General features: G+C 37.0%; 1 protein-coding gene across 4 annotated transcripts in view; it reads left to right on the top strand.

Annotated features, from left to right (window-relative positions):
- Map3k5 (mitogen-activated protein kinase kinase kinase 5) overlaps positions 1 to 15417 on the top strand; it is a 202445-nt gene that overhangs the window by 74243 nt on the left and 112785 nt on the right. For 3 of the 4 annotated variants that reach the window (XM_063232996.1, XM_063232998.1, XM_063232997.1), the window contains exons 3-7: positions 1951 to 1974; positions 7262 to 7455; positions 8175 to 8358; positions 10004 to 10110; positions 12460 to 12630. In XM_063232996.1, the coding sequence (XP_063089066.1) occupies positions 1951 to 1974; positions 7262 to 7455; positions 8175 to 8358; positions 10004 to 10110; positions 12460 to 12630 (680 nt within the window). The remainder of the gene's footprint in view (positions 1 to 1950; positions 1975 to 7261; positions 7456 to 8174; positions 8359 to 10003; positions 10111 to 12459; positions 12631 to 15417) is intronic. The other variant, XM_003468505.5, reaches the window with a different exon arrangement.

The following is a 15417-nucleotide window of genomic DNA, read 5'->3' as shown; positions in this document are numbered from 1 at the left end:
TTATTAGTTTCTTGCATGACCTACCACCCATATTTTCTGAATGTAAAAGTTAGAATTTTGTTTTTCTCCTTTTTTATACGTAAACAAGAATCTAGGATAAGAACTGTTCCGTATTTTGCTTTTCTCAATTAGCAGTGGAGATGGTCCATAGTACTTCAAAAAGAACTTCATTCTTTGTTTGGCTGCCTGCTGTATGGAGGTACCATAGTTTATTCAACCAGTTTCTAGACGATGAATATTTATATTGTTTCCAGCCTTTGCTTTTACAGTGTGCCCACATGTGCTGATATTTCTTTATACAAATCACTCATCTTACAAAACACTGTGGCTTCTAAGGGCTCACTGAACATAGTACTTTGTTTTAGAATTGAAAACCTTCTTCACAATGACCACAAATGAATTTCTCATTTTATCATTTATATGTGTCAAAATGAACTTTTTGCTTTAGCTCAGTGATTCTATTCAAGATCTCCTTCAGATACCTCTTTAATTCTCTTCTGTGCATCCCCAAATGAACTGTCTTCCTTGCATCCTGGTCCTGGTGTTAATGTTTATTGGTCCTTAAATGGATGTTTGCTTTCACTAGATCTCTAGTCTGCATCCCCACCTTCTGGCTTTGCTTTTGGTATTGTGTCTGTCCTCACAGTTCAGCCTGTGCTACACCTTCTGTATTCCGTGCTTCTGTGTTGCTTGTTTACCGTTTAGCATGTGTGCCCACTATGCATGTCCTTCAGATTTATAATGGTTCCATTTAATTGTATACATTTTCTATTTTGTATCAGTAGGATTGTGAGAGATTGAAGGGTACCTTTTAATATCTTGTTTACATCTTGATGCCTCTTAACACTCCGTAGTGTGAGTTCTTCCTCTTCAGTTTTGTTTTCTCTCCCATCCAAGTACTAACCAGGCCCGACCCTGCTTAGCTTCCGAGATCAGACGAGATAGGGTGTGTTCAGGGTGGTATGGCCATAGACTAGTTTTGTTTTCTCATCTGTTATTCTTGAATTTTCAAAAATCTTGCATTGCACTCTGATCTAGAGCCCTTGGTGGTTTCCCTTTATGTGCTGTGTTTGATTCCACATTCTGATCCTGAGATGAGCGGTGCTGGCCAGTCAGCTGGGCCGGCAGCTTCACTCTCACCTTGACAGATCTAGCCTGTTTCCTTAGCCACCCTTGAGGCTCTACAAATGCCTGATGCTACAGTTTCCATGACAACATAGATAGCATTTTTTACAGGATGCTGTCCCATTTTCTCTTTTCTAAATAATGATCCCTCAACCACTGTGAAGGCTTATGCTACAGGCTTTTCTAGATTGTCTCCCCAGGTCTAGCTATTTTAGCATTTAGGAATATTGGAGAGCTTTGAGAGCTTTCTATGCATTAGATACTGCAGAGCTAGGTTATGTCCATGATCTCCCTCAAGCCTCCCAACCTAGAAGACAGGGATACTGCCCACGTGGTGTGTTTATCCTTTTGCACTTGTTGAAAAATATCCAAATCAGATTTGTGGTCATTGTTGTCAGATGTTCTTATTATCTATGGTAGGTTTGCCAGTGACCAGTACTCTATTCCCTTGTCCCTTTCCAGGACATGAGAGAGGTTGTGCTTAGAGGGAGCAAACTTGTTTTGATTTTTATCCCATAGAGCATATAGCAGATCAGGTAATTTTTGCTTACATATTCTGCAGAAATGATTTTTAGGTTGTTCAGTTTTGGGATTTCATATGATTGTGCAGTTTTCCTTAAGGCACAAACAAAACTGCTGTGTTTTATCGCTTCCATCAGATTGTAAACTTCTCAGATGCAGAAACTTATTCTGAACTCTCTAGAATTTCTAATTGCTAATATAATTGTTAATACAAAATACCACAAATAGAATAGTTCAATAAATATCAATGAACTAATTGATTTTTATATTAACTTCTGCTATGCCTTTTTTCTTATTTTTCAGGAAATCATCTGCCAGAAGAATACTGTGAGTATTTTGTTTAACCTTTCAGAAATTCTTAAATCTTTTCTTTTTCTGTCTTCTGATCTCTGGTATTTAAAAAATTTTTCACAAGTTACTAATTTCTATATCTGTTAATCCTTTTCAACTTTCTTACACATCAATATAAATATTGTTATTTTACCTAAATACTATTTTATAGGAATAGATTACACTAACACTTGATTTTTTCCTATATGTAGTTTTATTTTGGAAAAAACATTTCGGTGATATAGTCAATGTTGTGGAATTATGAATGGCAAGAAAACAGCATATATGTATGTGTGTGATTTCAATTTTCTGTTGAATATGTAATCTATATATACATGTGTATAGAAATAAATGTATCGGTATATGTGTCCATGATCTATCTTCTACTTAAAGGGGTTAAGTTCTCAAGTATTATAGTCTACATTTTAGACTATGATACATAATTCTAGCCTCCCAGAATTAAACAAACATGAATAAGGGAGAAAAATAAACTTTAAACTTAAAAAACAATGCATGAAGAAAAATTATATTAAAGTAGAAACACCCTTGTTAGGCAAATGGTTTCCTATTTCATCTTGGAAAGTAAGAGAGTATTTAAAAAGTGCAATTTAGCAATCTCTGCAGTTTTAAAAGAAAATAATATATGACAGAAAGTCTACACATGGTATTATTAAAGGTGATAATTGGTATTTTTTTCTTAGATCAGAAATTTTAGTGTAGTTGCTGCTGAAGTGAGCACTGAGATCAAAAATTTTAAAACTTGTGCTTAAGGTTTCACCAGAGCTAGACTCAAGGCATCATAGATAATGTTGCCACTATAAACTCTTACCCTTCGTCTCTCAAAAGGAAATGAGCACTTATTGTTCCATGCTCCAGTTCTCTGTAACAAATTTTGTTCAACAGGTAATGATTGACCATGAACCGTGTGGCACAGTTGGGCGTGGTGCCAGAGGGGCCTCGGTCTAGAGCTCGAGAAAAGAAATAAACACATTCCCATGTCCCAGAAGACAACAAAGGGGAAGGGCCAGCATCTAATTAGGGGAGAAGGTCACTAAACAAATATATAAACAGACAAATTAGGAAATTAACCAGAAGTGATGTGCTGAAGAGTGGGTACCCCTTATGTCCAAGTCCTACAGGGAGGTAGCATTACCTGACCCCCAAAAGCAGGACAGAAGCAGTCGCACTGGACATGAGTAGAAGTAGTTCGCTAGGAGGACTGAGTGTGATGCGTTGTGAGCAAGTCACCCCTTGACTTGAGAAAGCAGCCCTGTTCCAGGTGCTGAGTGTCCTTCAGCAAATCGAATGTTTTACATTTCTCTTCCAATATGTTTGAATGCTGAGAGCTTTTCTTTCCAGAAGCTTAACTCATTTTCCATAAATGTTTATGTTCAATTCTACCTAGTTCTTAAAAATTGGAAAACAGAATCACTATTATTTTTTAAATACAGAAGATAATCAGCTGGAATAAAACTAGATCTTGAGCTGTGGGATTTTGTAGACATGAAGCAACATTAGCCAGAAAAATTGATGGTGTTGCTTTGTGACCATGCCTTACTGTTTGGAAATTTAAGGAAATGTGTTCTTTTCTCTTACAAAAAGTAGATTTGAATATTTTATAATTAATAATACATTAATAAAAGGCAATTGATGCAATTGTTTTTGTTTTAAGACAGTATCCTACTATATACTTTAGGCTGTCCTCAAACTCACTAGCCCAGGCTGGTCTTGAACTTGCGGTGATCCTCCTGCCGCAGCCTCCCGTGCACTGAGAGATGTTTGTTTTTATCACGCAGTGATTGTTTTATTTACTTTGGATTATCCTCTCTTTCAAATTGTGTGTTTAGTAATATGTAAATCAAAAGTGCGGCAGTCAAGTTTCTAAGTGAGCCATCTAGGGAAATAAATGTTCCCATATTATTAGTTTTCATTTTGAAAAAAAAATGCTTTCTTAGGAGTTGATATCTTTCTAAAAAATAAAGTACAACAGAACCAACTCTTGCACTTTCCCATACCGTGTACTGCCTGAGCTGTCTCAGCTTGGGCCAGTTGTGTGTCCTGCAGTTTGCCATCCCTACCCCTGACCTTTTGACATTGACAGTGAAACTTGAGGGAAAAAAATCATTGCCTCAGGAGCATTGAAAAGAAACTCTAAATTGTGCAGCGAGGCCAGAAGCTTTAACAAGGATTCTAGTTACAATATCTTCAACAGTGGTCCTAAAGGATTTCAGATTCCAAGAAGGATTCTCTACCTTAGAGTTTATTTCAAGAGCTGATTCTCTTGTTATTCTTGCGATTCTTATTTTCCTCCCTTTACTCCTCCACTGCCAAGCATCTGATAATCACTCTCTTGCGGAATACTTTCATGCAGACCCAGTGTCCCGTATAACTCATATCTTATACTCAACTAGTGTACACGTGGTTTTAAAGCTTTTAAGGGAATAGAACTTTACCAAGCAGCACAAGAATAATATTCTAAACCTAACATAGTGTAATATTTTTCTAGATTTTTGACTTTTCATTTGTTCTCATTTTTTTTTTTTTTTTTGGAAAATTCAAAGCATTTTGTCTTGTGATTTAGAGTTGTGAGTAATCCAAGGGTATTTGATTCTATTCTTTTGTAACTCATGCATAGTTTCAGTGATGGTGAATCTTTTAGAGCTTTTAGTGATAATAAATTGGTTGATGTAGCACGCATGCCACAGGTTCCCCTCCATTAATAGGCTGCAGAGAACAACCTGGTTGATATCCTTGCCTTTTCTGCTTGGCAGTGGTTTGGTAAAAGGATTAAATTAAATTGGCATGCTGTGAGATCTTGGTAACATTTTAAAAGCAGGACACTTCTTTTTTTTCTTCTTGGATTAGTCTTCCAATCATTGTTGCATGAAGATCTTGAGACAGGAACAATTCAGCAGCGTACATGATTTCAAAGTCTAATTTCAACCCATTGAACTTTTTTTCATGCATTAGTTGGCAGTCAAGGTTGTTTCTGCTTCATTACTGATGTACAAGTGCCCCAAAGCAAAATGTGTTCATCAATAATTAAAGCTGGCTATAAAAGCATTGGACATTTTTCATTTTTTTTGTCTGTTTGTTGTGAGCAGTCTCTTGACTCCTTCAGATTTCCTGTCAAAGGTGATAGGAACCTGTTAGAGCCTTGTAGGATGGTGATTAACCCCTGAAGTAAAGATATCTATGCGAAAGTCCCTAGGCTGGATCCCAGGCACTTCATAGACCAGCCTGTCTACTCTTCTGTCAAATAGAGGCAATGGCGTCTTTTTCAGTGGGTTGTAGTGAACTTATGACCATTCATATGGTGGCAGAGAGAAGTGGTGAATAAATGCTTGTTCTTGCTGATTTAAGTGCCAGGGGTAGGAGAAATGCTGTCTTCATATGCCTGCCAGACTGACAGTGGACACTAGACTTTCTGTGTTCCTGTAATGGTGATAACAGGGTTTGCCACATTCCCATGCTGGCTCTGAGCCCTTTGCTTTGCTTTTCTCTGTCTTTTCTTAGGATTATCTCCCATTTCCTTTGATTTGATCATATCAAATAACTCCCAGGTCTGTATTTTGGCCTAAAATCTCTTATATTAAAATTATATTCCCACTGTATTTTAGAAATTTTTGTATTGAATCCCAACCTTTCAGTTCCTTTAAATACTGTCTTCTCTGGAAATAAAGATTTACCCTGTCCTCCTCCAAAACACATCTCAACCTTTGGAAGTTCTTCTCATATCTTAACTGGAAGACAGGTTATTTTTGTTCCTGTTACGTGGTATATGACAAGTGCCTCAAGTTGCAAAATATTTATAAGTGAGTCTAGCTCTACTTTGTGAATTCTTTCTTTCTGTTAATATTACAACTCTTTTGAGATAACCCCATTTTAAGTGGCCTGACTGTGTCCAGATGATTCTTTCTTTTAACTGTTGAGCACATATGTCCGTTTCTACATTGCCACTGTTACTGATGTGACTTTGCTATATTACTTCCTGGCTAATTTCTTTAAATCTTAATTCTCTTTCAGTTCTGCCTGGTTTCTGCCTTGACTGCCAAAATGCACATTTTTGATTGTTTTTCTTCCCACAATGGTGACCCTTTTATAGGTTCCTCATTGTCCAGAATAATTGTTTAAAATCCTTTACTTTGTCTTCATGAATGCCTTCCTTCCATGAGCCCTAAACTTAGTTCAGATTTGCTTCCTTGGGTGTTCAGTGCGACTTGCAGAGTCTTCTTCCTAGCAGTGTTTTTGTTGGCATCATCACTGGTAGATTAGTGACCCCAGGGCATAGTGCGTGAGAAGAGAGTGACATGAGCTGAGGTTCTCTCAAGGCAGCATCTACAGGGCCGGACCCTGTACACTACAGTACAGCATCTCATCTTTGTCCCGGGGATTCCTCCCTAGAGCTACTGCATGGAGTCTGATACAGGGCCTTAGAAAGGTGGAATGGGCAGGGATAAGGGGAAGCCAAGACTGGAAGCAGGGAGACCGATTAAAACCAAACACAGAGGCTCAGGCCAGGCATGCTAGGGACTGACTATTAGTGCTGGCAGAGAGAAGGGCAGCAGAGGGACAAACTCGATGCCCTCTGTGGAGGCACAATGGATAGGAGAAAATGAGACATCAAGGATTAACTTCTGGGTCTGTAGTTTCGGTGACCGGGATGCAAGGGTAGCCATGCCTCAGAGAGCTGCTGTGTCCTGGCCCCATGCCCTGCACTGCCTGGAACAGGGAAGCCCACTGAACCATAGCTCTTAGTATTTCCCAGCACTGTATTTTTGCTGTGTCACCAGCTACATTTTCAGTTCCCCGAAGGCTGATGGTTGTGCTTTTAACTGCTCTGTTTTTCCTGCAACACATGCTTTAGTGCCTTACCCATGTAAGATGGTGAATAAATATTTAATGATTGGTAGAAACTTTTTATTTTTTATATCATCTGCATTTATGATATTAAAGTAAGTAATTAAGGAAATTGAGAAATTTCCTTTTCATGGGTCATAAATAAGAAATGACCTTTTTCTGTTCCTCTTCACATTCAGAACTATTATATAAAATGAGTCACTGGGCTGAGGATTTAGCTCAGCAGCATAAGCACTTGCCTGGTAAGTACAAGGTCATGAGTTTGATCCCTGGTGTACACACACACACACACACACACTAAATAAATAAATAATAAAAAAAAATGAGTCACTGGCGAAGGATCTGGGATTCCTGTTGGTGTGACACCCCCAGGTGAGATACTACTCATGGAGATCCTCACGGCTTGGTACCTCTGTCTCCACAGATGTGCACTGGGAACTATACCTTTATCCCTTACATGGTGAGCCCGCATAATAAGGTCTACTGCTGTGACAGCAGCTTCATGAAGGGCTTGACGGAGCTCATGCAGCCCAACTTCGAGCTGCTTCTGGGGCCCATCTGCTTACCACTCATGGACCGGTTCATCCAGCTTTTGAAGGTGGCGCAAGCAAGTTCCAGGTAATGTTTCATACTGCCACTTGGTGATGACCGGGAAATCTTCTTCTTCATTCATTTGCATATCTTATGTGATATTCCCCAGACATAGCACACAGCCAACAACCAGGAAAGATGGTACAACATTCTCTAATTGGGTAAAAACAATGTCATATAGTTCATGTATTGTATTTTACTCATTTTATTTGTAGAACAATTTGACATCTATCCCCTCCCCCAAAAGGTTATTTACTACTTTATAGAGCTAAAAATGCATATGAAAAGCAAGTACAGAAATGTCAGAATAAATGGCTGGGGACTTTTAAAGCCCAAACTCTACAAACTTGCTGAGAATCTATTTTAATTAAGAATAATTATTTGTGTTAATGTTGATAGTGAGTCAGAAGTAAAGGTTGTGTTGTGTTTAGATTATAGTCACATCTAATTTGTTTAGGACAACTTACACTCAAATAATAAAAAATTTCTAGTTTTTTAAGTGGCATATTGCAGGAGGATTCATTAACATGGAATACTTTTGTCTTCAGTTGTTTCTGAAATAAGACAGTATATTAAATACATGGACTTCCAAATTTCTTAATAATGCCAAATATATGAGATATTCATTCTGTGCATCTTAATGAGTTGAAAAATACTCATGTGCAAATGTCATTTATTTCCTTTTAAAATTACTATTTGTCATTGAAGTCTTTTGTCAATCTTTTACATTATTAATGCTTTGAAAGGTGTTTTTTCCCTAGCCAGTACTTCCGGGAATCTATACTGAATGATATCAGGAAAGCTCGAAATTTATACACTGGTAAAGAATTGGCAGCTGAATTGACAAGAATTCGGCAGCGAGTAGATAACATTGAAGTCTTGACAGCAGACATTGTCATCAATCTATTGCTTTCCTACAGAGATATACAGGTGAGAAGATGCTTAAAGTAAAATCTTTGTCGTGTAGCCTGTTGGAAAAATAAGAGAATGTTAACATAAAGTTTCAGTTTGCTAATAAGGAATTCATGTTGCTGCATGTTGATTGACTTGTTTAAGTTTCATGTCCTGTGATTTTATGATCAATGAAAAAGACTCATATATGTTAGCCATCAGAGGTTGTGAAATACTTATGAAGATTAGACTTTTCCTCCAAAAGAACAAAAAGAAAAATCTGTTCATGCAACTAACAGGGATAATCCGTTCTGTTGTTAACCTCAGGCACACCTTTCAATAAAATGAAAGCTTTGTTTTGACAAATAACAGAAAATTCCTAGAGCTTTTTGGACGTATCTTTTACTTCTCAAAATTGTGTTTTTGAAATGGATAGTGCTGAATCTTACTAGCCAGAAGCAAGAAGTCTGTACTTGATGAATTATAAAAGTAACTTAAAAATAATGTAGCCCAAAGCATATTAACACACTATTATATTTTAATGACATGCCTCAGAATTTTTTAAATATGCTAAATAGAAATAAAGTGTGTTCTTAGAGTTGGAGATTTACTATTAGGGTTTTTTTTAACTTTTTTTCCCGGATCGTTTTCTTGATTAATGCATGTTTGTAGCACACGACATTTATATTCCTTTTAGGGAGTTGATATGCATGTATTCCTTTTTTATCCCCTTTCCCTCCCCTCCAACTCCCTTCCCTTCATTTCTTAATCCTCTTCCCCTTTGAGAAAGCTCTATCTCCCTACTTCCTATTATCTACTTTTATTTTGCTCTTTATTTATACTTTGGGTTCCTCACATAGATAAATCATGTAATGTTCATGCTTGTGTGTTTAACCTGTTTCACTTAACATTATGATCTCAAAGTCCATGCATTTTCCTGCATGTCTTCCCAAAAGAGTTAAAGACTGCACGTTACAGTGACACTTGCACACTCATGTTTATAGCAGCATAATTCATGGGAGCTAAATCTCGGAAGGGCCTATATGTCCATCAGCAGATGAGTAGATAAAGAAAACATGTTGTTTATACACTGTGGTATACCACTGTGCCATAAAGAAAGATAATCCTAAGTTATTTATTGTTTTTAATAGTAAAACGTGGATGACTTCTGGCTTCTTATTTTCACTCCAGCCTTTCAGATCTGTGGAAAGCTAGAGAGGCTCACTTACCTGGAGAGCTGTGGCCATGAAGGGCCCATGGCTAGAGGGGCTGACTCATGTGATATGAAGCTGTTTACTGCTTGTCATAGAAGTTCAGTCAGTTGCTCTTTGCCCTTGAAATGCTTTGTTTCCCTGAAAGTAATAGGCAGAGCACTGCAGGCCAGAGTGTGGCTTTGTGGAGGAGTGAACCACCCATGTATGAACAGTAGACTACCATCCTGTTGCTCGTTTCTTGTTTTCTTTATTTTTGTCAAACATGATGCTATGTTTCTAACAGTTTCATTCATACAATGCAAACTTCTTAGAAGAAAAACAGCAGTTTCTTCTGTGTTTTTCAAAATATCCCATCAACTCTAACTTTGCATTTAATTCCCTTCTCAGATTTGGATCTGGTTGACACAGGCATTTTGTTATCAGAACTTTCTCCTGGGTTAATTCTCTACCATTCTCTTCTTATTTGAAAGGACTATGATTCCATTGTGAAGCTGGTAGAGACTTTAGAAAAACTGCCAACCTTTGATTTGGCCTCCCATCACCATGTGAAGTTTCATTATGCATTTGCGCTGAATAGGTAAGAAGAAGAAGTTCCCTTCCCCAATGCACCGTTATAATGCGTTGTTCAACCTGCACATTTTTATTGGGTATTCGTGGCTGTGCAGCAACTTCCTATTAGAATATGATATTCACATATGTATTTCAGTCTGGTAAAATACAAGGATCTTGTATTCTGATTTCTTTCTGCTTGTCATTTATAGTCTCACACTGTTTATATATTTAAATTCAATAGTTCTTTTTCTTCTGTGATGAAGTTTGCATCTGCTACTTATATTTCTAAAAACTTTAAAAATTATATGAATATGACAATTGTTGTGTTATTTAGGGAATAATGACATAAAAAACAAATTCTGTGCATGTTCAATACAAACTCTAGTTTTTGAGCGGTGCTTGGTCGAATCCAAGGATGCAGAACCTATGGATATATAGGGCTGACTTTATACTCAGCATTAAATGATTACATAAATATTAACTAAAGCAGGGAAAGGATAATTGTATTCCTAATCAGAACATATTTGGTTCAGAATTCCCCTAAACAAGCCTAATATAATCATTGTTCTGTTGGTCACATTTTAGATTATGTGCCCATGAATCTTCTAGGATTGAGGCTGACACTGTCACTTTCTGCCTCTGCCCTTCAGTTGCATTAAGGATGCCTACTTCCTGCCTACGGTCACCAAGGGGAGCACTCCATGCTCTGGTCAGGGAGAGGAATAGATCACTGAACTGTGCAAAGCTGAGTTAGTTGTCTTGTTATTTTCTTCTACGGTATGGGAGTTGACTGTATGTGTCACTGCCAGTAGAGACTCACGAAGAAAGGGAGGGAACGCATTTATGGAGCACTTGCCATGTGCCATGTAAGCCTTGACTGTTTTATAGATTAGGCACCTGCAACTTGGAAGGTTAGAGTAGCTGTGTCAGAAAGCTCCCCGTGAGCTTGCCATTGGACTAGGGCTCAAGCCTAGGTCTTCCTGGAGCAGAGACTGTGGTCCTGGTCACTAGACTCTTTTGCCTCAGCACTCCAACCAGCGATTGTCTTCTTATTTTCTACCAAAAATGTAGGATTCTCTACCTTTAACAACAACTGTATAATGAAAGCTCATTTTATCTTCTCATTTATTGAACATCTCCTAGATTCCTCATCTATTGACTTAGATGAGGCCTCTAGAGATTGCCTATTACTGACTTTGCAGAAAATCATTTTTCAAAATGTGGAATGGGCTATGTTATGCTTTGAAATTAAAAGTAAACATTTACAAGAGCCTCTTACAATTCTAGTTGGTTTCCTCTCACTTTCCCAGAGTATCATATAATGAAATGATAAGCTTATTTGTATGAAGCAGTACTCTAAACTCAAGATGTTTAGTACAAAGAGGAGAACAGGATTTGGGGGCAGCAGAAAATCTGAAGTAGTACCTCAGAGTAGAGATGATAACTTTTTAAGTAGTGGCTTTATTGAATTTAATTCATATGCCATATGGTTTACCTAAAATGTTTAACTCAGTGACTTTTTAATATATTAATAGAGTTGTAGTGCTCACTTCAGTAGCACATATGCTAAAATATTAGTAGAGTTGTATGATCATCAACCTCAACAGCTCATTACCCTGCAAGAAACTGCCTACCAACTAGCAATCATTCTCCTACTTCTCCCCAAACATCTGCTCTCTGGCAACCACTAATCTACTTTCTGTCTCTGTAGATTTGTGTACTCTAGGTGCTCTATAAATGGAATTATACAGTGTGTGTCTTTTGTGACTAACGTTTTCACATAGCATAATTTTCTACAGTCCAAGAAAGGAAAACTCTCAGAGAAACTTTTGTCTGGTTTTGGGAACTATATGCACTTATTATTTAAAAATGAGCTGCATTAAGCCATTTCTTTAGATAATGAAATGGTCACATGTAGAAGAAATTAGGCAGCCCTTGAGTTAGATTTGGGTGTTGGTATTATCTGTGAACAAGTTTGCTGAGTGTTTTGGAGCAAAACCCATTGAACCATAAGATCAGGGATTTGTTCCTATTTGGAATAATTGACTCCTAATCTCATTTCATCAACTTGAACCTGCATATAAGCCACAGGGAAACTGAAGGGCTGTGGGTGAGAAAGTGAAAATGTATCTATCATCATGGTCAAACAAGAAACTCAAAAGAGAATCTTGTTAAGACCATGTAGAAACACAATAGGATGAAACAAAAAGTGCTTAAAATACAGATCTTCAGAGGACTCTCAGAATCTAATTGTTGTTTTGGTCCTGCCAAACATCACTCATGTGAATCAATATATTAATTGAGAGTTTGAGAAAGATAGTTTGCCTCTTGCTTTTATGATCTCTTTTGAAAACAATAGTGTTCTCTACCTTAGGAGAAATCTCCCTGGAGACAGAGCAAAAGCACTTGATATTATGATTCCTATGGTGGAAAGCAAAGGACAAGTTGCTTCAGATATGTATTGCCTCGTTGGTCGAATCTACAAAGACATGTTTTTAGACTCTAATTTCACTGACACTGAAAGTAGAGACCATGGAGCTTCTTGGTAAGTACAGAAGATACAAGTACGCTACTTGCTCGATAAATCCATTCCATGAAAAATTGTGTGCAAATCAGAATATTAAAATATTATTAATATTAGTAGTAGTAGTAGTATGCACTAGTTTAAATATTATGAAAGAAATCAGAGATTATATACCTTTAGCACCTAATTTGATGAAAATAATTTAACATGGCAGAGAAAATTGGGATAAATTGGGTAAAAAGATAATCTATATAAACCATGTAATATAAATAACAAAGTTTTGTGAAAAAACTTACAGAAAGACATTAAAGAACTGAAAGAATGGGAAAATATACTGAATTTGTGGATGCGAAGGCTTGGTGTGTTAAAGATGTTAATTCTTCCCAGCAAAGCTTTTTATGTGATTTGTCAAGTCAGTTCCAAAATTCATTCAAAAGACTAACTGGTCTAGAATAGGCAATGCAATTTTGGAAAAAAGCAAGGTGCAAAGACTTCCTCCACCAGATAACAGGTGGCCCACACCTGTAATCCCAGCAGTCTAGGCAAAATTTTAAGTGAATTAAAAATCAAAATATGAAAAATGATTTAAAAAGATAGTTTTAGACTATAATATAAACATAAACTATATTTATGACTTTGGGATACAAAAAGATTTCTTAAACGATGCTTAAAGACCCCATTAAAAATGAGTAGGAAGGGTAGGCTGTGTTGAAATGTGCCTGTGCTCCTCAAAGTACTGGCCTTTGGAATAGGCAGAAGATATTCAGTTGTGGTGATCTTGCCAATGACAACTATATTTTTTTGAAAAAACACTAAAAAAGAAAAAAAAAGTTAAGAGTGACTGAAAGATGTCAGTAACGAAAAGTTTTGATCCTTGGATAAAGCACAGCACAGAGGGTAAAATCCATATTTAAATGGCTTTTCCTTTGGGGTTCCTTGGACTGCATGGTGTGGCCAGATAGAACCTAAGCAGGACGTCATAGCCTTAATAGACTTAAGAAATCATTCTGGGACTACTGCAATATCTGGAAGTTGAGTGAGATAACCCCTAATGAAGATGTCACAAAGGAAAGAGCCCCAAATCTGTCTGTAATCCTTGGTGAATCCCTGGGGTACACATGTGCCCAGTTAAACTCAAAGGAACCCTTGGGTAATAGCAGTTGGAAGGGCTGGGGGGTTTGCTCAGTAGCCCAAGTGCCTACCTGGCAAGCTCAAAGTCATGAGTTTGATCCCTGGTATACACACACACACACACACACACACACACACACACACACACACACACACTAACAGCAATAACAACAACAACAGTTGTTAAGCTACAAAGGTGAAGAGAGATTTTTACAGCTGTCACTGCACAGGAGACAGTTCGGAGTTTGAACCATCAAGTCAGAGAGACTTGAACTTCCCAGTGAAACTCTAAAGTGGCCAAGCCTTCAGGACAGAAACTACATCCTGGGATAAAGGAAAGTACACTAAAATTAGGAACAAGGCCAAAACAGAGCTACCCTAATAAAACTTAAATCAAGTTTTCACATGATCAAAATGAGTCAGCAATAATTTATTTGCTTGTTATAACCAAACTTGGTAACCTCAAGTGTAACATTACAGAATCCAAACTCTCTACAATGTACTTGAAATGTCTAGTACACCATAAAAAATTGTGAAGATGTGAAGAAATAGAGAAGAATCTATAATCAGGAAAAAATACCAGTAATAGAAATAGATCCATGGACAACAAAAATTTTGGAATTATCAGGAAAGGACATAAAATAACAATAAATTGTCTAAAGAATCTGCTTGAAAAAGTGACTATATTCATCAGCTGAGGAATGGATAAAACAGATGCCATATTTTATGCAAGAGAGTACTTCTCAGCCACATAGAACGATAGGTAAATGGATGCACCTGGAGAACACATTCATTAGGGAAATGAATAAGACGCACTTGGGTAAACATCTTATTGTTTCATTAGTGTGACAAGCTGAAAGGAAAAAAAAAAAAGAAAAAGTGACTATATTGAGTGATAATAGAAGGAATTATATAGAGATATGTAGAAACTGAAACAGATCAAATGGAAATTCTAGAATTGAAAATTATAATATCTAAAATAAAAAATATCAACAGATGGGGATGATGGTCGATAAGTAGGGCATAATAATAAAAAAAGGCCAATAAACTTGAAAACAAGTTAGTAGAAATCAAATTGGAGCAAAGGAAAAGATTAAAAAATAAATTAGTAATCTCAGTGACTTGTGAAACAGCATTGAGCAGTTTTAAATGCTTTTCATTTGGAGCCCCAGGAGAAGAGGAAAGCTAAATATTTGAAGAATTAGTGACGAAATATTATCTCAATCTGATAAAACACACACACACTACCACCACCACCATCACCACCACCTACCTCCATCACCATCACCACCAACAGCAACAACAACAAAAACAGCCCTCACATTTAAGAAGCTCAAAAAAGCACATACAAGATAAATACAAAGAAAATCATACTTATTGCATTGTAAAATTGCTGAAAAACAAAAATGCAAGAAAAGGCATAAATGCAGCTAAAGAAAAGATTCATTCCATAACAGAAAGCGACTGCTCAGAGGGAAGCCAAGTGAAAATGGAATGAAATGATGAATGTGGTAAATAATAATAATAATAAAAACCCCAGGTGTTCTGTACTCAGTGATAGTATCTTTCAAAAATGCAGGTGAAAGAAGGACAATTCTAGATAAATGAAAATGGAAATAATTGCCAGTGGGCCTTCAGTACAAAAAGATGTTACAGGAAAATTTCTAGGCTGAAGGG

The sequence above is a fragment of the Cavia porcellus genome, unplaced genomic scaffold, assembly GCF_034190915.1.
Source record: "Cavia porcellus strain 051 isolate PalLab524CR breed Dunkin Hartley unplaced genomic scaffold, mCavPor4.1 scaffold_22, whole genome shotgun sequence".
Taxonomy (NCBI): domain Eukaryota; kingdom Metazoa; phylum Chordata; class Mammalia; order Rodentia; family Caviidae; genus Cavia; species Cavia porcellus.
Note: the sequence above shows the minus strand (reverse complement) of the source record. Positions and strands in the feature narration are given on the sequence as shown.